This window comes from Onychomys torridus, chromosome 1 (assembly GCF_903995425.1).
Source record: "Onychomys torridus chromosome 1, mOncTor1.1, whole genome shotgun sequence".
In the NCBI taxonomy this organism is placed as follows: domain Eukaryota; kingdom Metazoa; phylum Chordata; class Mammalia; order Rodentia; family Cricetidae; genus Onychomys; species Onychomys torridus.
The window spans coordinates 82,365,131-82,388,164 of NC_050443.1; the positions used below are offsets into that span (position 1 = coordinate 82,365,131).

The 23,034-nt window shown below is 35.2% G+C and overlaps 2 protein-coding genes across 2 annotated transcripts; both read left to right on the top strand.

Annotated features, from left to right (window-relative positions):
- The first annotated feature begins 13,657 nt into the window (after positions 1-13,657).
- LOC118579190 (olfactory receptor 51L1) lies at positions 13,658-14,605 on the top strand. Its single transcript, XM_036180320.1, has one exon. It carries the CDS (start codon positions 13,658-13,660, stop codon positions 14,603-14,605), a length of 948 nt encoding a protein of 315 aa, XP_036036213.1.
- Positions 14,606-21,150: 6,545 nt separating this feature from the next.
- On the top strand, positions 21,151-22,092 carry LOC118581736 (olfactory receptor 51G2-like). The gene has a single exon (XM_036184212.1). The coding sequence runs from the start codon at positions 21,151-21,153 to the stop codon at positions 22,090-22,092; it is 942 nt and encodes a 313-aa protein (XP_036040105.1).
- The last annotated feature ends 942 nt before the right edge of the window (positions 22,093-23,034 follow it).

The window sequence follows — 23,034 nt, forward strand, 5'->3', positions numbered from 1 at the left end:
GATAGTTTTGTTTATGTGACTATAGTTGAATTAATTTATTTATTTTCTTTCTGATTCATGAATCTGTCTCTATAAATACTAAATGCTTTCCTGGCTTTTTAAAATTTTTTTTAGTCCACAAGACCCCTTGAATTTATTTTGGAGACCAGCCTATATATGATATTGTCAATTTTATTTTATATGTTTGTGGGAGTGTTTCTTCTTTAAAAAAATTTTATTTATATGCATGTGGTTGTGCACTTGTGTGTGTGTGTGTGTGTGTGTGTGTGTGTGTGTGTGTGTGTGTGTGTGCATATATGCTTTTACTCAGGCCAGAAGAAGGAGTCATATCTCTGTAGCTGTAATTTACTTGTGGGTTTGTGAGCTTCCCATGTGGGTGCTATGAACCAAACTCTGGTCTCCATCAGCAACTGCCCTTAATCACTGAGCCATCTTTCTAGCCTTCCTTCTAAAAGGCTTTTTAAATTTTATTTTCTATTTGTTGAAGTGTTTTACATATTGAATAAATTAATACTTTATTGTGATTTAAGTAGCAAATAAGTTTTCCTGTGTTAACTTGGTAATGATATTCTCTTTCTAGGTTTGACTCCCTGTGAATTGAAAAGTGGAATTACTGAGTGCAGAAGTTGATTGGGAGTGTTCTTTTTTATTAAGATATTTTCTATTCATTTTACATACCAACCACAGATTCCCCTGTTCTTCCTCCTCCTGCACCCCAGCCTTACCCTCCCCCCAACCCACACCCCATTCCCTCCTCCTCCAAGGCAAGGTCTCCTATGGATAAGGGAGTGTTCTTTTAAGCTAACATGCCATGTAATTAAGAAGGAAATAGAGATACCTGACAAACTGAACTTATTCAGTTCTAACAAAGAACACATTCAACACTGCAGAGATCTTTGGTGCTAATAAGAGCTTCCTTCAGCATAGTCTGGAACTGAAGAAAATCCCTAGGGATTTTTTAAAATTAAATAATTAAATAATTAATTAATTAATTAATTAATTTGGTTTTTTGAGACAGGGTTTCTCTGTGTAATTTTGGTGCCTGTCCTGGATCTTGCTCTGTAGACCAGGCTGACCTCAAACTCACAGATATCCACCTGGCTCTGCCTCCCAAGTGCTGGGATTAAAGATGTGTGCCACTGCTGCCCAGCTTCCCTAGGGATTTTTAATGACCATTGACAGGTCATTGGATTTGGTTTTCCCTCAGAAAAGGTGTATCATATTGGATTTGGTGGTTCAATGTGGACAAAAGAAGCCTTCATCAATGTTTAGAGTAAGACTTGTCTCCTATAATCCTCACTGGAGAAGTGACTCAAACCTGGCATGGCAGGGAGACAGATGTAGGTGATACACTAATTATTATGCAATAACTAGTACATGCTTTGGTGATAAATTATAGAAGTGGTTTCTCTAGGAATCACATAAAATCTTCCAGCAATGAAGGTAACAAGAGGACTGTTAGTACAGCCATCTTCAGTACCCTGTGCTTCAGTTGTTCTGAGGCTTTATCACATACCACCTGAGTCTTCTCACTGCTTTGAACTGCCCTTAAACAGCAGTTCACACTGGCCATCACATACTTTACAAACTGAAACATTTCTTTTGTCCATTTACTGCCAATGGTGACTAAGGGCACTGCGTGAATAAGAATAATGTAACAACAATATATCTTGACTTGTCCACAGTGCCACAATTATTATCAGTGACTAGTGGAATCTAAGTTTAGACACATTTAACTCTTCTTTTTTGTTTGCTGCCATATCAGAAAGAAACAATTAGATATCTACTTGAAAGTTTAAAGGACTATTTGACCTCTGGTGGAATATCTACACCTCTCTCGCCAGAACCACTAAACACACAGCAACAGACAATGTCAGAATTGAGAGCATATATTCTCACATGGTAACTGGAGGTGAAGCTCAGTAAGGACAGCATGGCTTCCACTGCAGAGTGTAGTAGATTTTGGTTTAGGTTGGGTAGTGTATTCAGGCAGACATTGTATCATCTCAGGAATCATCACAGAAATAATGATTCTGCTTTAGTATTACATTCCATCACTCTGTCAGACCAGAGGCATCTAGCTTCCAGTTGCTAAATTCTAGGACTCTGGTCATGCTGCACAGCTACATGTGAGGACTAAAGAAAATGGCAATAGCAAAGATTTCTGAACATTCTATAGTCAAATCATAATTTAAAATAAAATTCAGAATGAACCTGTAGGCATTTCCATAGGGCTTTCTGGGTTACATGTGACTTCACTGCAGTCTTGATTCTGAACACTCAGTGCTGACACTTTGTATTGGGCGTTCTGTTGTGTACAATTCCAATAATACTGCAGGACCTAAGATCAGATTTGAGCTCTAAATGTGTTTCTACCTGTGTAAAGGTTTCTATTCTTAAGGAAACACAGTGGTTTATTGATAAAAAATAAAGGATTCTCATATTTTTCTAACATTATTCTTCAGTGTTAAGAAATGAGTATATTTTTGGTGTGGGCCTAACCTTTAATGGCTGAGCTATCCCAAATAGCCAATTGAATGGAAGCACATGAATTATGAACCAAAGGCTGTGGAGCCCCCAGCTGGATCAGGCCCTCTTGATAAGTGAGACAATTGAATAGCTTGATCTGTTTGGGAGGCGCCCAGGCTGTGGGACTGAGACCTGTCCTTGGTGCATGAGCTGGCTGTTTGGAACCTTGGGCTTACACAGGGACACATGCTCAGCCTGGAAGGAGGGGATGAGACCTGCCTGTACTGAATCCACCAGGTTTAAATGAGTCCCCAGGGGTGTCTTGGTACTGGAGGAGATGGGAATGGATGGGAGGGGCTGGGGGGAAGCTGGAGGTGGGGGAGATCAGGGGAACCCATGGCTGATGTATAAAATTAAAACACATAATAATAATAATAATAATAATAATAATAATAGAATATTTTTCAAATAAATAAATAAATTTTAAAAAAAGAAATGTGTATATATGTGAATCACATAATATTAGACTATTTGGTAAACTGGTGTCTGAATTTCTGATGAGTTTCATAATTTTTTTTTCTGATGAATTTTGGCTTCAGATTAAGACACAAATTCCAAATTTTAAAGTTGTCCTATCCATACCTCTTCTATTTTTTTTTACTGTGTGTTTATGTAAAATGGTATACTCAGCATTAATGATTATGGAATAAAATACTTTAATGCAGAAAGCCCACAGATAACTGATTTATTAAGGAACTATTTATTAAATAATTATATTGAGGAGAACGATTCACTAATACAGGATAAGGCAAATCTGTCACAGTGTCTTGAGGGCTGAGAGCTGTTCCCAATCTACTTCCAATCTGCTTCTTACCACCTGAGTCAGTCTCCACCATTGAAGAACATGAGAGAGAAGGGGCCTTTGTAAGTGCTCCTTAGGTCTTAAGCTAGATAAGAGGCCATGCCCTAGGGGCTGGTACCCCAAGGCCATAGGTGGAATGAATACCCACTACATCTTCCCTTTTTATCTAAATAAGGCAGTTCTTAACTATAAAACTATATTCAATAGGAATGATTAGCAAGTATTGTCCAGGAGAAGGGAAAGGTAATCACATAAATAAAAATGGAATAGAACCAACAAGAATAGCATCACACAAGAAACATATGCTAAATGTCCAGACCATAGGTAAATTGCAAATTACAGAGATCAGTCCAATAGCTGTCCTATCCTGAAGAATCTGACTCTAGTATCTCATATGTTCTTAGCTAAGATATGAGAGAATTGTAAATGTAACTATCTAGTCTTCAACCCCATCAAAGACCTGAGAAGGAAAATAATATTATCTGAGTAAACAAGAAATGTAAGCAAGCAACTTCTGAAAAATTACAAGAATTGATAGAAACAACTGGCAGCCTGGACAGTGACCCAATGTTTCTCAGCACTGTGGGGGCATCCACTTTTGGCTACAGGCCTAGAATATCTTACAGACCATTTTCAGATGTAGGAATTTTGAAAGACTATCTTACCCTGTCTTTGAAAGATTCAGCAGTCACTTTTCTTTGTGTCTTGCTTTTCCAGAAAGGACAGTAAGGGCAGTTCTTTGCCCAATCGGCCATTTTTTTGCCAAGAAGAAGACAAACTTCCATATAGAGTATCTTTAATGACCAACATTCTCTTAAGAGTAAACTGGTGCTTCCAGGAGCAATCATGTCTCAAGTCAAGAGAATTCTAAATTATTAAAACATTTAAATGCCATATTCTCTAGATCTAAGAAGTGTTTGAATATAACCTATCCATCTGACATATATTTCTGTATATCTAGAAAATCTAACTAACATAATTATAAATATGACGAGCATGGGTGATTATTAATCTGTAAATCTTATCTACCTAAATAACTTAAGGTAAGGTGTCATATTAAGAGTAAACAATCTGTAAACAGATGTACAGTATAAGGAAAATTACCTTGAATTTATGAGAATATATGAAATATCTTAATCAGAGGTAAAAATGTATAGTGCAATATGACAACAATATCCTTTATATATATCAATATACAAAATATCCCAAGCAGATGTAGAACATACATATAGTATGATAAATATAATTATACATTTGTATCAATATACAAAATATTTCAAGCGGGAGTAGGAACATATGTACAATATGACAAATATAGTTTTGTGCTTGTCAATACACAAATTATCTTAAACAGAAATAGAAAATAATTTTATATTTGTTTCAATATTCAAGAATCTATACCAATGCAAATTATATAAAGCTGATAGTTACTGATTTAGTTTTCAAGTAGATACAATAATCTACCTTATTATACTATCCTATCTGTTCCCCTTTTTTATCTTCCAAAAGAGAATCCTGAGTCTAAACTCTATTGTTCCACTCCCAAACCTACTCAACAACCCTGAGAATACATATCCATAGAGTGATCAGTCATGAATAAAGTCATCCTTATCCCATACTTGCCCCCCTGTAAGTTCAGAGAACATCAAGGAAGAGGAGGGTAGAAATATTGTAAGAGGCAGAGGTCTGGGAGGATTGTGGTACAACTGTATTCTGAACATGATAGGCCTTTTGCTCACATGTACTCATGGTAACTGTGGGTGCCTCCACAAAGATCTGTGTGAGATTAAATTGGTCAACATTCTAGCATTCAGGAGGAGGAGCTCATGTGCTGCCACACCTAGCTGAGAAGCTATTAACATTTGAAGCCTTCTAGAGATGAGGCAGTCAGTTTTCCTTAGGGGTATGACCCCTAGTAAGTTAACAGTGCCCCACTGTATAGCCCCATACCTGTGTTCATATAAGCTTCACTAATTAAACTTAAAATTGTTTGGGAGCCAGATTCTTATTTCCAAACACTTCCTGCACCACCTCGTCATCTAAGAGGCTGAAGCTGGGATTCCACAACTCCTAAACTCCATGTAGATTCCATGACCCCCTCCAAGATACCATACTCTTCCTCCAAGATAAAAAATGACAAATCTCAGGGGATGAAGACCTGTCTTGTTGGCCCAACCAACCTAAATGGAAGTTAAGGGATGGCAGAAAGGACCATTGTGAAGGTTAGTTTAATTGTCAGCACAATCTAGGATCACCTGACAAATGAGTCTCAGTGGAGTATTGTCTAGATCAGGCTGGCCTGTGAGCATATCTGTGGGAGACTGTCTTGATGATGTTCATTGATGTGTGAAAATCAGCAGAAAAGTAGGCAGCTACTCCCACTTTTGGGTTCTGAAGTGTATAAAAGGGAGCTGAGCTGAGTAAGCATGCAGCCTTTCATTTCTCTCTTCTCGACTATGGATATGATGTGCTTAAGTCTATGTAACTACCCTGCTATGTAACCTGAAACTGTGAGCTAAAATAAAATCTCTCTTCATTAAAACAAACAGACAAGACGAAAACATCCATGGAGCTAGAAGGGACATAGGAGGATCTGGGAGGAGTTAAAGGGGAAATGGAAGTGAATATGATCAAAATACATTGTGCACATGAATGAAATTATAAAAGATATGTAGATTATATATCAAAAACAGAGTATGTGTATAAAACTACTGCTTGTTATGGAAAAAGAAGATACCTTGATACTATTTTGGATAGTAAAATGTCCTGAAGGTGCCAAATAAGTACTAAAATGGATATACAGACATGTATTCCTGGAAAACTAGGATTTAAAAATAGGCAAGTCTATAAACCGAAGATCCAAATAGCTCTATGATGTTTATATTGCAACCTTTAAATATATGTTTTTATAGTTTGAAAACCAACAAAAAGGAAACCTGGCTTATGTATAATGATTAAATATCAAACTTAGAATGAAAATATTTTACATAGTTGTTTAATAACGAAGTCACAAAGATATGTGTAAAGTGTTGTGAACTGGGGATAGAAATGCCTCCTAAGTTATTTTGAGCTCAACATGATTTAAAACAGAACATACCAAGCTAGTGGTGCATTTTGAGTATGAAATGCTCCCTGTGGTTCACATGTTTAAACCTTTTATCTCTAGCTGATAATGTTGCTTGAAAGAATTGTAGAACCATTAGGGTGTGGAGTCTTCTTAGGGGAAGTAGGTCACCTGAGGTGAGCCTTGAGGTTTTACAGTTTGGCTCCTCTTTCCCCTCACTCTCTGTTTCCTGACTATGTTTAAAACATGTCTAGCCCCTGACCTCTTCTGTCAACATGTTTCTTCCTGTAAAGATGGACTGTAGTACTTTTTAAGCTGTGAGCCAAAGGGAATTTTCCTTTTGTCAAGTTGGTTTGTCAGGTATATGGTCACAGCAATGAGACAAGTGACCAATACACAGGGTAAATAAAGAAACATTCCAGGCCATTCTCTTACTCACTGAGCCATCTCTCCAGCCCTTAAAGAATACATTCAGGCCATTCTCACTGAAAAATGGTGATACAAACATTTCCAAACAAAATATCAACAGATCAAATCTTACCACTAGTCACACTAACAGAATAACAAAGAGAATCATGATGATCATAAAATTATGAATCTCAACAGTTACAAAGTAAGGTTATAAAATTTGATATCTGATCTTGATAGATAACTTTATTATGAACAGAGGAAGGTGAGCCAATTCTCTAATAGAGGAAGATGTGAGAAGTCTAGGGTACATATTTCATAGTAAAATATTGGAAACTTTTCCTATATTCAGAACTAGGACAATATTTTATATCATTCTACTCTACTAAAGAGTGTAGCTAGTTAAATAAAGCAATAAATATAATGAAAGATAAATACTGGAAAAAGGAAAGAAGGAAGCTCACATTACTTTTGGAGGTTTATTTAGATACATACTAATGCCTGAAGAATCTCTCAATCACTTAATAGATGAGCACACCAATTGGTTCTCCAGTGTCAAATAATCAACCTTGAAAATTTACACACAAATAATAATATATGTCTGAATAGGTTATATTAAGTATCTATGTGGATATACATACACAAATACATACAAATACACCTATACATATATGCATGTAATAACCATAAAATAAAAGGCTATAATTTGAACAAGAAGCAAATGAGCAGTTCTGAAGGGAAGGAGGAGAGGAAGAAATATCTTAATTCTATAATCTCAAAAATAAAATGAAAAATAAACTTAAATACAGTGTTTTTTCAAAAATAAAACTATTATGTATTGCCTTTATTTTTACACTTATATAGTAAAGACTTGAAAAAATATAATTTATAAGGTGTAGATGAATTTCTAAATGGTCTTATTAAATAAAAAAAACATGGAGCCAGATATATGGGCAAAAGCTTGGGAGAGATCAGGGAAATAGGGAAAGCCACAGCTAACCTTACCCCACCAACTCTGCAGCCTCCAAATGTGAGTTACTTCCTGTCTACCCACGCCTATATGCCTTGCTGTTCTGCCATCTGACTTGTTCTCTCTGTCCAGCTACATCATTTCCTTTTGCTGCCCAGCTTTTCCACTTCCTGTCTGTCTGTACAGACCTCCAGACCTTCGTGGTGAGTTAGTGTTGGAGTTTAAGGTGTGTGCCACCACATCTGGCTCTGCTTCCAGTGTGGCCTTGTACACACAGAGATCCTGTTTGTCAAGTGATAGGATTAAAGGTGTGTGCAAACATTGCATGACTTCTGTGTTGTGGCTGGCTTTTTCCTCTGACCTCCAGACAAGCCTTATTTACTAAAGCACAAATAAAATATCACCACATTTCAGCACAAATAAAATATCACATTTCCCCTTTTTTCTAATAAAAATAATTAAAAAGTTATAACTAATATAAGAAAAACTATCTACAATAAGTACAATAACTATATACAATAAAAACAAGCAATAAAACATCAACAATGTCTAGTCCATTTGCATTTAACAAATTCAGCAAATATATTCCATTATATATCCTATTTTGGTGAGTCCATAATGTACCTAATTCACTTTCTATCCTATCTTGTATTGCCAACAGAAAACTATCTTATGATGTCTTTCAAACTTACAACTTAGTCCCTCTTAGTGAGTTTTTTTTTTCTGAATTTCTTAACAAGGAAAACTGTAACTACAACTAATCTAATCTCCAATTCCCTCAGAGACCCAAGAAGGAAATAATATTACCTAGTAAAACAGGAATTGCAAACAAGCAACTTCCAAAAAATGTGAGTTATGACAGAAATAGCCAGCTTCCTGGACAGTCACATAAGGTTTCTCTGCAACATTGGGGCTGGAGTATCATCTTTGGCCTACAGGCTTAGCATATCTGACAGACACATTTATGAAGCAGGATGTATGCAAGGCCTACAGCTTGACCTCACATTCAGTGCAAGTATTCCAGGTATCAGATAAACTTGAATTCTGCCAGAGTCATATCATGATTCAGGATTTTAAATTCTGGAAATTGCTGTTTTTTTATAATTAATATAAGCTTCTGAAAGATTATTTTATGAGCAGCTGAGGAACCACACGGCTGGGCGGGACACAGAAAACTTCCAGCTACAATAACGTTATTTATATTATTAAAAATTACTGTCAAATATTTAAGGATTAATCTAATGTAGGATATGAAAGTTCTGTGCACAAACATGTAAAATTCCTGAGAAAAATTGAGTAACTTAATACTTTGAAGTATATGTTCTTGTATTAGAATATCTGATCTAATTATGACATTTCTCCATATTTAAATATATTCTTAATAAAATTATACACTTCAAATTTAGGTATGAATCATAAGCTATTCCTGGGATTTATAAAGACATAAAGAATTAGGACAAAGATGTAAGAAAATCAAGAATGTACTCACAGGTCGTGACCTGAAATATGCACTGTGAACATGAAGATGAACCTTTGTCCCCTGAACACGTTGTCAGCAAGGAAGCTTAGGCTTAGCCTGGGACTTCACTACCATGATTCTTCTTAAGAATCTTAAAGTTTTTAATTGAAATAGAATTAGCTCCCTCCCCTCCCCCAACCTCTCCCAGATACTGTTGAACCCCTCCTGTATCCTTACCACTTTCATGTTGATAGCCTTTTTCTTTGATTATATTTGTTACAAATACAGACATTCACACACACACACACACACACACACACACACACACACACACACACACAATGTATGTGTATGTACAAGTATATATAAATATAACTTATTAGACTGTTTTGTTATGTGTGTCTTCATTCTTTATTACAGCTTGAGGTCCAAGAATTCTTCTACAAGGTTTTATCTTCTAGATATGATGTGAAGCTACATTGTGAAATATCAAAAATATGTCTGCTTGAACAAGACATGAATAGTGATCAACACCAGTTGACATACCAGTGTGTCTGGAGGTGATCTCATAAGACCCCATCTCCAGATGAAGAGTGATAGGCAATCATGACTGCTGAGTTTGGGAGAAATAGTCTTCCTCAAGGATAACCTTCCTAATTCTTTATCCAATACCAACTGGTCATTCCTAAAAACGTATAAAAATGCACATACAAGCTAGACTAAATGAACTCCAAAGGGTGTATTCATATATATATTTATTTGTAGGCAAACAAATATATATATATACATACATCTATATATAATCAGTAATAAAGGAAAATAGGCAAAAATTGTGAAAGAATGAGGGCATGGGAAGGGTTGAAGGAAGGAAGGAGCCGGAAGAGGAAAATGATGTAATTATATTTTAATTAAAAGAAAAATTTAAAGATATAATTTAAAAGTTAAAAAGTAAACATAAGGAACTCACTTTCTTAAACTTATTTGAAAACCAGAAAAGAAAACTATTGCATGTGGAGGAAGGACTTGGGACCATAGATGGCAGTAGGGATGCATTCAAGGACTGCAGTTCTGTGCTTTAACCAAACTGATAGACAAATGCTGCATGCATCATTTCCCTTCTGGGGATCTAGCAGATTTTTTAAAAAAATAATCCCTAGTGTTCTACCCCAGGAGAGATGAGGAATATTTATAGAGATAGAGGAATAACTAAAGCCTCAAGTCTTCCAGAATTAAAGGGCATCTGTAATTGGTACAGACTGAACTCTTCTCAGGTGGGGGATAAAAACCAAAGAAAGCAAAAGCTAAAATAGAAATAAAAAATAATGAAGAGACAAAGGCAAAGAAGAAATGGAAACATAGACTAATAAGCTGAAAAGACATAAATCTAGATTAAAAACCCAAATAGAAATAGCAATAGGAAACAGAACAGAGATGAATAGGACAGTCAAAGTGTAAATGAAAAGGGACAACAGAAAAGGCAAACACAGAAGTAGAAACAGAAAGAGAATATAACTATATCTGCAGTGGAAAGTTTAGTCAGAAAGAAATAAACGCAATGGTTAGTTATTTGGGAAAGGGGCTAATGGTGGCTTACTAATGTGTATTGATGATGCAGTTGTCTTATTCACAAACCTCAGGTAAGTTTTTATTTTTCATTGCAAATAAATAGTGGATGGATTTTTAGTATTTTATGTATTAACATATACTTCTAGAGACAAAGATAATTATAAAGTAAATGTATAATTTAGGCAGTGTTGTCAATTTGTGGACAGTTTTGGAATGAGGAACACATCATAATGTCTCTCTCTATTTATTTCAGCAATTTTAGACAGACTTGCTATTGAAAATTGGTTTTCAAAGACTAAAGCTATGATGACTGGAAGACTACAAAAAGTATCTTGTCCTCAGTAGTTTTCCCTTGATTATGCAATGAGATTAGTATGTAATATGAATCTTTTTCCTTTGCCTCTATCATGAACAGTGGTCATTACTCCTAGTGGCTTGCTATCATTTCTCAGTTTCAATGTAATTAAATTGTACCCATACTCCAAAATAAACCAAAGCAATGACCTACAAATAGAATAAAATGATTCTAGACAGGGCAACCATAGAGGGATCAAGGCACTAATGAAAGGCATGATAGATGGATGGATAATAAATCAAAACTATACACACAGAGAACAACACCATCAATACAGATAGCCAAGGATATTAAATGAGAAGAAATAAGTCAAAGGGTATAAGTTGCATAAGAATAGAAATCTAATAGACAGCATAAGAACTATAACAAATAGTGTACATATTTGTACAAATTTGGTGTGAGAATAGATCTTAAATGTTCTTATCATTCACATATACACCCAAAAGGCATCATCTGTGGAAGGTTATAGGATAATTTTCTTGACTCTACTAATCATTTATATGTGTGTGTGTGTGTGTGTGTGTGTGTATGTATATATACATATATATATATATATATATATATATATATATATATATATATATATGTATATACACATATATATTGCATTGTGCTTCATGCTTTACATACATGCTCCAGAAAACTTAAAAGTATAAAGAAGGATATTACTCTCTCATATATTCTTCAGTTCAGTATATGGAATGATTCAAAACTAAAATTTTCAAACACTGAAATTAACAAAAAGGTGACTCAGAGTAGGAGCAAGACAACTGCAAAATCATAATCTACCTTATTTCCAGAAATATCTGAAAGTTAAAGAAAATATAATTTTCATTCAGGTTGAAAGAATTTGCATAGAATTATGCTTTGACATGGAATCAGAGAAATTTCCCCATTGTGTCTAAAACTCTAGCTGTATGAGTGTGTGTGTGTGTGTGTGTGTGTGTGTGTGTGTGTGTGTACATGTATATCTGTGTGTGCAAGCACATTTGTATATTTGTTGTTGTGTGCTATATATGTTGATGCAGATGTCTAGGTTGTTTTCATGAACTCAGTTGTAAAACAGAGAAGACAACAAAACTTTCTGAGTGAGGAAAAGAATAAAGCCAGAGATTTCAGTAGACATTTATTTGTAGAAATATAAAAGTAACTGTTCTTCTAGGCAGGTGAGCAGATTGCTTTATTTAAGCCCACACGCCCAGTGAAAGTGCAATTTCATTGCTCATGGCTGGACTTGAGAAGCAGGGCTGATTCTAACACAGAGGACGAGGGAAAACTTGACTTTGGAGAAACAAGATAAACATGTGAGAGTCTGTCTAGATTGTAACTTAAATTCTTTTTTGAGGTACAAGTTACATGACCTCAGTCTTTTGTTGTCACATGATATATTGTAGAGGAGAAATTAAAAATAAATATGAACTTTTAATGAAATGTAATCAGATAAACTTATAATGAAATATAACCAGGATAATAAAGCATCAATGCTGGACAGTTGGAGTCCCATTGTAGAATAAAGTTTCATTTAGAACAGTTTTCCCATTATGCCAGGGCTGATTTACCAGACTCAGAGGTAGGATCTATAAGGAGAAATGACAGAGAAGCTGAGTTGCTGCAGTATTTCAGGGCTTCCTGTGTGTAGGTGTAAATGCACCACTTAATATTTGTATTGACTGTTCTGTTTAAAGTTATAAGCAGTATTCTAAAAGATAAAACAGTGTATCAAGAAATCCTAAGAGCTGGACAGTGTAGTTCATAGTAGGCTGCTTTCTTAGCACATGCAAATTCCCAGGTTTGATCTTTACAGGCTCTCTCCATCTGTCTGTCTCTTTTTTTCTTTCCCTCAGTCTCCTTGTTCCCTCTCTCTTGTCTTCTCCTCCCCATCCCCCTCCCTCAATGAATAACAGCAAAATGACAGATCTCTTTTACTCTTTTAAGGCATAGGAAACAATTATATTAAATACATTACTTTTATATTTTGTGAGAGAACATACAGAACATTAGAAAAACTTATAGGTTCATACTATTATGTGAAACAAAGATTATTTTGAAGAGAACTGTGCTATAGTCATGGGGGCAATTCAGCTGTCTCTCCTGGTTGTGGACTGACAGTAACCACTTACTCAAGTGCATTTCTGAGGAAGTTATGAGAATCTGTATGCTTTTACTCTAAATTTTCCCTATTTCCATTTTTATAATATAGAGTAAAACTTTTTTCCTGTATTTTTATGTGTCATATTATATTTTTCCAATGTTCTTAATGAAAATCTATCAAGTTATTTGTCAGAGGTGACTCTACTTATGGGGCACACACTATTGATGTTTTATAATTTCAGTAAATATTTTATTACATAATATCCACTTGCAATTTCTTCTTTCTTCCAAAGTGAATGTAGAGAAAATATATATTTTTTCCTGATGGCGTGGTTTGTACTAATAAAAATTTGACTGAGCAATAAAGAAGAATATGAGAAGACATTTGACTTTCAAGTCTCTTGATGTTCACTATGCTTGTCTGGAATAGCAGTGATGTTACAGAGCCCATGTTTATCCTGAAGGGTTTTCCTGGACTGGAGTATGCCCATTCTTGGCTCTCAGTGCCTTTTTGCCTTGCATATTTGGTAGCATTCATTGGTAATGTAACCATTCTTTCTGTTATTTGGATAGAGCCCTCACTCCATCAGCCCATGTACTACTTCTTGTCCATCTTGGCACTCACAGACCTAGGTATGTCCATGTCTACCCTTCCCACAATGCTTACTGTGCTGTGGTTGGATGTTCGTGAGATCCACGCAAGTGCTTGCTATGCTCAGTTATTCTTCATCCACACATTCACGTTTCTGGAATCCTCGGTGCTTCTGGCTATGGCCTTTGACCGTTTTGTTGCAATCTGCCGTCCATTGCACTATTCTACCATCCTCACCAACAGTGTGATTGGCAAGATTGGTATGGCCTGCTTGCTACGAAGCATGGGAGTTGTTCTGCCCACACCTTTGCTACTGAGACGCTATCACTATTGCCGCATCAATGCCCTCTCCCATGCCTTCTGCTTACACCAAGATGTTCTAAGGTTGTCCTGTTCCAATGCCAGAATCAACAGTGTCTATGGACTGTGCGTAGTTATTGCTACACTAGGTGTAGATTCAGTCTTCATATTCATTTCTTATGCTCTTATTCTGAATGCAGTACTGAGCATTGCATCCCGTGAAGAGCGACTAAAGGCACTGAACACTTGTGTTTCCCATATCTGTGTGGTGCTCATCTTCTTTGTACCAGTTATTGGGGTGTCAATGGTCCATCGCTTTGGAAAACATCTCTCTCCCATAGTACACATTCTCATGGCTGACATCTACCTGCTTCTTCCTCCAGTGCTCAACCCAGTTGTCTACAGTGTGAGGACAAAACAGATTCGTCTAGGAATTCTCCGCAAGTTTAGATTAAGTAGAAGGTTTTAAGTAACCTGTATCCTCTGATTTCTGCCCTGGGATTTATTAGGAAAGGTGCTTGTTTTATTTCATAGAAAGTATATGCTATAGTTCTTGGGTCATAATCTGGCTAAATTACTAATTATTTTACTTCTTAAATATGCAGACTCAATTAATTTGAAATCATTATATCGTTTAGGTTTTCACAGCTAAATTGTGATGATTACTATGTCCTTTCCTAAGATCATTATGAGATTTAATAATAGAAAACAATGCAACGGGAATTCAGATTTTTAAAAAACTATATACATTTTTTAAAATGATAAAATTATTATAGTAACTTTCCTTATGAAAAATAGCTGTTTACAATAGTTAACAATGATAATACCATTTGACAATAGTCTTTTTTTCTTTTTACAAGTCTGTATATGTCTTTAGTGTGTTTTCAAATATTTTATTATGGATACTTGATTCCTTTTCCCATCTTCCCTAGATAACCTTCATGGACAATATTTGATTATTTCACATATATTTACTTTCTTATTAGTTGAATTGTGCCAGTCTGGGTACGGAACCATAACCACCCATTAACAGAACATTATGTATTTGGTCTACCCCAATTCATAAACACAAATATAAATTTTAGCTCTAATTTCACAATCCAAGTCAAATGTATGGGGACAAATGAAACATGTACTGCGGTAGCTATTGCTTTAAACGCTGTGACTATGTAAACAGCAATAGACATGAGCTGAAGGGTAGAGGAGAACTAGGGTTGTAACGTGCTTGCTGTGTGAGCATAAGGAATTGATTCAGATCCTTGGCATGGCCACACATGCCTATAACCCCATCACAGCAGGGGAAAGATAAATAGAATAAGATTGGGATTGTGGGTCAAATAGATTGTCTCAAATAAAAATAATAAATAAATAAATGTAATAACATTTTCTAAATTCTTAATTTTAAATATATATATATATATATGTGTGTGTGTGTTCGTGTGTTTTATTTTTAGTGCACTTTAAGAAATATCTGCCTTATGATGTCATTTGGGGCCCAATTTGGAGTTAGCAACTACACAGTAATTTTTGTAGAGTTAGGAAATATTTTATGTATCTTAACCATTAACCTTTCAGACATTACATGTAAGGGGGATAAAGATAAGTCTAAATAGTAAATTAGCTTTAAAGGAGATTGACTATCCAAAGAAGGATAAATTATAGCTTTGACTCCATTGAAGTATGAATAGTTTCTGCCCACTCCACACAACAAAAACAAAAACAAACAAACAAAAAACCAGTCCTGCTGGGGATAGATTATCCACTTTTTGTAACTCAGAACTGCCTTTATTTAGGACCTGACCTCTTTTATAGTCTGGGGGTGGGGGTGAGGGTGGAGTCAAGGGGTGGATAGGGGAAGACACAACTTTGACTAGTAAGCTGGAAATGTGCCCTCTAGTGCACAGAGCAAATACAGGTTGAGAAACCAAGTACTATAGTGACAGCCAGAGTCCAGAGCTGAGCCGGAAGCCTAAGGTTGAAGCTAAGGGAGGAGTGACACTGAGCGCCTGCTCCACCTGTGTCTGGTCTCTGTCTAGTAGAAGCAAGACTAGGACAGAAGTCCAGAAGCACTTCTCCTGCACTGTCTTGTCAGCATTCTCTATTGGCCAAGTTTTGCATCATGATGCTGGCAAGAAAAATTGTTCACTGGATTCAGCTGTTTGCTACTAGTGTGGCCAGTAGAGGACATGCTTTAAATAGGTAAGTAGGTAGCTTGTATGCTTAATTCTGTAGGTTTTCAAACTCTTCTATGTGGGTTTTGAAAATTTTATGGCCTACTTTTCATATTTGGGTATAAAAAATATGTAAAATTTGCCAAGGTGAGATAATATCAAAGCATAGTTTATATATAAGAACCAACTATTTAATGGAGCATTAACCTAGAATCTCAGTGATGTGTCTTGCAATGTAAATATACCTCTGTGTTTTGGTCTAATATTGGTCTCTGTACTGTTTCAATGTATGTTTTCTGTATTTTCTTGATTAATATTACTAGAGGTAGTGCCTACCTATCAATTCAGCACTATTTCAACTTCAGAAATGATTTATTTTGTATTTGTGTTTTCCATGAGTTTTTTCTATAAATTTTGAACTTGGAGTGAGTAACTGTTCTTATAATATTACAACATCTAATCTGTAAACATAATATGTCTCTTGATTCTATAAATAGTCTTATATTTATGTCAATACAATTTAAAATTACAAGTGTAAATGTATGGCTAATCCTTTATCAGTTTCTCTTTCCTCTGTACTTTTGATGCTAGAATACACAATGTAGCCGAGGCTTCATTTTTTTTTCTTACCACCACTAAGAAATGGATTTAGATATAAAACTTGTATGTTCTTAATACTGATAAATTAATGTACTAGTTTTCCTGACTTTTCATTAAGATTTTTTCATTTACAAATAGTTCATTAATATTCCCTATGAATAATAATAAAGTTATTTTTCCTTTGATTTCTGTGTTTTTTCTTTTTCTCATCTATTTATATTGAAAACACAAAAGAATAACAATGCACATAGTTAGGGCTGAACATAGTTAATATTATCATCTTCTTTTTAACTATGGGGAAGATTGTCTTACTATTATATTTTCCAAGTAAGATTGATGTTTCTTATAGCTTTATTTTTATTTTTATTTTTATTTTTTTGGTTTTTCAAGACAGGGTTTTTCTGTGTAGCTTTGTGCCTTTCCTAGATCTCACTTGGTAGACCAGGCTGGCCTCGAACTCACAAAGATCTGCCTGCCTCTGCCTCCTGAGTGCTGGGATTAAAGGCGTGCGCCACCACCGCCCGGCTATTATAGCTTTTTTTGTACTAAATCACACAAAGAAAAATTATCTTGAATTTTGAGTTTAATATACCCTGTATCACCGTTAACATTAAATTTAACAAAATATCTTTCTCAATTTATATTATAAAATGATCCTCTCCTTTTAAGGAAATAGTAAGTTCCTATGAATTTTAGATAGAAACAGTTTTGATGACTGAATCAAATACAAAAGAAGCAGAAGCAGTGTGGCAGTGTGTGTGTGTGTGTGTGTGTGTGTGTGTTTAACAGATTATATTCATAATGATTAGGTTTAAATTTAATATTAATTCCATAGAGTCTAAAGGTATTACAAGTTTTTTTCTGTGTTATGCTTTTCTAGCTTTGGATATCAGGTTATGATTGCTTCACAGAAATCACTGAGAAATGATCTCAATTTATACACCTCAGTCAAGTATTTGAAATATTGAATTGAACATGATATTTAGGACTAAGACTTTTTTCACAATACTATTAAATAGAGTTTCAGGAAAGGCATTATGGAGCCCATTGTTTTTCTCCATCAAACAATCTGTCAGACACTCCTGAACTGCTTCTAAATCTAAGAGACTAGGTTGACATGCCCACCATCTGCCCTTGAGGAGGATAAATAGCTTTGGCATCAATTATTTTCCCCAGAGCTTTTATTCATAAAAAAAATGTGCTAGAGGGAATGTACTAGTCAGGAGGGACAAGAATGTTAGAGTCCTTAATACACAAGTGACTGGCTAGATATTGCCAAATATGTTCAAGGCATGAAATACCTTGTGTAGGCTCTAGAGTCACAGAAGGCATTGAACCTTGCCTTAAGACACCTGCATTTCCATAAAGATCTGTATGCCTTAGGACACACTGTATGTCTTATTCTTCTTATTCTTCTCTTATTCCAATCTTCAGTAGCTTTCAATACCTACAGAGAGTCCCTCAGACTGACAGAGAAACTCAGCCTGTCTGAGACAAGGTGAATGCCTGTCTGACTTAAGGACTCAGGTGTGCCTGGGCAAAGACTTTGAGGTAAGAATAGTGGGTACAAGATTGATACATTATATATGTACAGGTTTCAGTACATGGAAAGCAAGTTGAGGGTTTCTGCTGATCTTCCATTATGTGAAATCACTGCTCTGGAACAGGTGAGAGGGATAAAATAGCTGCTATTGCACCCTGCTAGACTGTTACCCTTGAAAACTACTAAAAAACAACAACTTCAGGATTTCTATGATTGGAATTCAATACTGACATCACTGTTGTCCAAAAATATTATTGTCTAAAACTAAGTAAAGAATCAAATGTCAAAATGGGTGAAGTTGGTGGTACAGATGATGCTTTGAATACTTCTTCTATCTCATCCCACATAAATCATGAGTACTTAATTCTACTTGACCGTTCCTGGAGCTACTGGTCCCAGTGTCTTTGAGCCAGTGTCTGTGGCTGCCACATTTAAAATTAATATTTATCCCTCATCTTGATCAACATTTTTCTTTACTTGAGATCAAACTATCCAAGTACCAGATGCTCTGTGGTCATTTTATATATTTTGCTCAAACATCTTAAATGTTAACAAAATGGTATATCTACTACTTTATTTTTATGTTCAAAGATGGTTAGTCATCTGTCTAAAATTGTTTGAAGTAGTAGATTACAATTGCCATATGACTTTTTCTGACTTTAGAAGAGCAGCCACTGAAATCAGGTGTTCATGTCTATAATCAATAGTGAGACAAGACTGAATTCTCTAAATCAAAAACATTTCTAAGGATTAAGAGAGTCACCCAAGAGATGAACCTTGGCATGCCTCCCTGAGAAAGAGACTAAAGACAACTGGAACTATTGAGGGTGGGCATAAGGAAGGAAGAAAATAATTATGGGTGCCAAAGGGGTTCTTCTTATCACTCAGTGCTGAAGGAGATCAGAATTTTATGACTTCAAACCAAGGGAAGTGAAGGAATATATAAAAATCAGTATCTCCCAATATGTGATATTATTATAGCATATACATCACTTTATAAATAAAATATGGGCATAAATTATTCCATTTTCTTTATTTTTCTATCTTATAAGGATATTACAATAGCTGTGAAAAATTCCTGCTACCTCTATAGAGCATTATCTAATCAGTTATGTTATAATTAAACTAGCCAGAGAAAATTGCAACATGATTTCATTGTTCGAGGAGGATGGCTTAGTAAATGGGGCATAGGAATTTTGAAAAGTTTGACCATGCTTGAGCCTAGCACGTCCAATATGTGGATGACGGCTTGATGCTCAGGCAGCTCTCAACTCTTCTTGCAACTGACATTGCTTTCCTATATTGCTTTCTCTTCCTGGTCATCTGTGATGTGTTGTTCCATCCTTTCTTTATAAGGCATTACAAAGTCCTCATTTGTCACAGATAGCAAATTCCTCTTAACACATACATCTCATGCTTATCACAACTTAACTGGGTTTACCTTACTTGTTTACCCAGTTTCTATGCAGGTCTTTTATTGTGTTTTAACAAATGGCCAATTTCAATAAAATAAGTCAGTTGTTCTATATTTCTAAACATCATGATGCTCTGTACCATCCATTCTTGTTTTCTCTGTAACTTTACAACTCTATATCCCTCACAATACTCACTAATAGAAGTTACTTTCACCCACAGTTTTGTTATAACAATAACTTGCTTTATTTAGGCTTCTTCTGCCTTTTTCCTGAAAAATTTTAGATTATTTTTGACTCTATGTTGATACCAATATAAATCAAGCTGATTACATATTTATCAAGTTCTATAAGAGTTCTATAATAGTCAGTAAGAGTAACCTCACAAGTTGTGTTTTTTATTTCTTATCCATTTTGTTTAAATTTAGCTCCATCACCCATCTGAATATCCATTCTGTACCTATAGCATTTGCTTACACTTCAACACAATATTCTCCCTTTATCCACAATTCTGACTTCTGCCATTTTGTTATTTTCCATCAACCTTTGCCTAAAAATAATAAATGAAAAATTTTAGAAAAATGTACTTTGCATTAAATAATATTTATCACAAGTTTTTAAGGTGTTCTATTTAATTGTTAGTCATTATTAATCTATTATGCCTAATTTATGAGTTACATTTAGCAATAGTAGTATAAGTGTAGGGGAAAAAAAACAGTACATGTAATGGTGGGTCCTTCCATAGTGTTTGGCATGCCCACTAGCCTAGAAAGGTACTTCCTGGGCATAAGGAGATCTATGCTCTATTAGTTCCTTATTAACATGCATGGGTACCAATGAGTTCAAGAAATATTTACCTTTGATTCCATGTAACATATCTGTCATTTGGGATCTAATTCAAGAATCCCCTTCAATAAATAATTTTTTTTGTGAACTCTTTGGTTAAGCTTAGTATCCTCTCTGTTTAGATAGCACCTTGTGTTTTAAAACCTATGTTTGAAGAGTTAAGCTAACATTTAATTTAGCTCCTATTCACAAGCTTATAATTATATAAGACATTTATTATAGACACTTCTATTTTAGCATGAAACAATTTCCTTTATTATGTTCTTAATAAATATGCAATGAAATAAAAGAATTAATTGGTTAACAAATACAGGTGGCAATTAAATATAATGAACAGAAGGGAAATTAAATCTAAGCTTTGTTCATTATTACAGAGTTGGCATTGACTCTAATTTTCCATGTTCTTAATTCCCATTTCAGATTTAGGGCCGTTATCAGCACAATGTCTGTCATCAACGATTCCACTCTGTACCCTCGATTCCTTCTGACTGGTTTTCCTGGCCTTGAAACCAGATATGGCTTGATTTCCATCCCTATATTCTTGGTTTATGCCACTTCTATTGCAGGAAACATTACCATCCTGTTCATTATCAGAACTGAGTCTTCCCTCCATCAGCCAATGTACTACTTTTTATCAATGCTGGCACTCACTGACCTGGGCCTCTCTACTACAACCTTACCTACCATGTTCAGTGTGTTTTGGTTCCAAGCCCGGGAGATCCCTTTCAATGCTTGTCTGATCCAAATGTACTTCATTCATGTTTTCTCAATTATTGAGTCAGCTGTACTGTTGGCTATGGCCTTTGACCGCTTTGTAGCAATAAGAGAACCTCTGCGTTATGCAGCTATTCTAACCAACAGTGTCATTGTTGGAATTGGTTTGGCAATTGCTGGAAGAGCCTTAGCCCTGGTCTTCCCAGCCTCCTTCCTCTTGAAAAGGCTTCAATATCGGGTTATCAATATACTCTCCTATCCCTTCTGCCTGCACCAGGACCTCATAAAGACAACTGTATCCAGCCGCTGGGTCAGCAGCATCTATGGCCTCATGGTGGTCATCTTCTCCATGGGACTGGATTCTCTGCTTCTCCTCCTTTCTTATATTCTCATCCTGGGCACTGTGTTGAGTATAGCCTCGAAAGCAGAGAGGATAAAAGCCCTCAACACTTGCATTTCCCACATCTGTGCTGTACTCACTTTCTATACACCAATGATTGGGCTGTCTATGATCCGTCGCTATGGACAGAATGCTTCCCCAATTGTCCATGTGCTCATGGCCAATGTGTACCTGCTGGTTCCTCCTCTCATGAACCCTATTGTCTACAGTGTGAAGACCAAGCAGATTCGTGACAGAATCCTGAGGAAATTAAAGAAACATAAAGTTTAGGATAAAGGGACTAGAAAACACTTTTGGTATTCTACATATATATAAAATTTCTTATTTATGTAAATGTTTAAATGTAAATATTGTTAATAATATTTCACCCTTAAGATATTGCATCCAAACCCCAATGACAAAAAAAAATCTTTGTCTTTTCAACATATCGAGTTAAAATTTGGCTTTATTTACTTTTAAAATGAAAGTCCTCAATTTCTGAAGATACTCAAATTTCAAGACAACTCTTACATAAATCCTAAAACTTAGATCATCAACTTTGGCCCATATTACTTTCCTTAGTATAAAAATATTTTGCATATACATTTTGATTCTGTTAAATCTAGAAAAAATATTTTCAATAGGAAATGGATGTTACTAAAAGAAAATGACAAGTTAGTGAAATGTAGCACAATTTCTGAAGTATAAGGGTAAGTAACTCTGAGACAAATCAGTCAGTCTGATTTGGGTGATTCTCAAATTACGTAGGAATACTGACATTTCTAAATCCATTATTACGTTAAGCTGTTTTTCTGTCTGGACTATGATTACTACAAGGTTTTTGTTTCCTTTTTTCTTCCATGTTTCTCACATATTTCTCAGCTATGTGCAACAGGCATTGGTAATTCTGTCTTAAAATGTGTTCTCCAAGACTTAAGCAGGGAGAGAGAATTTTGTTTTTAGTAGACATATATTTCTGCCTTCATTGTCCTAGTCTCTTTCTGGTTTTCCATTGGTACACTAACCTAAAATGCTCAAGATATTTTAATTTTCGTTATTTGAGAATATCATGTATGCATATATTTCAGGTACATTTTCTTCAACTTTATTATGGGATTTATGGATATATAAATATTAAACAATAAGAATTTCTACAGTGTGGTAATAAAAAGACTTTTTTGCAACTGATATGAACAATTGAATTATCTATTTTCTATTTATTTATTTACTTAT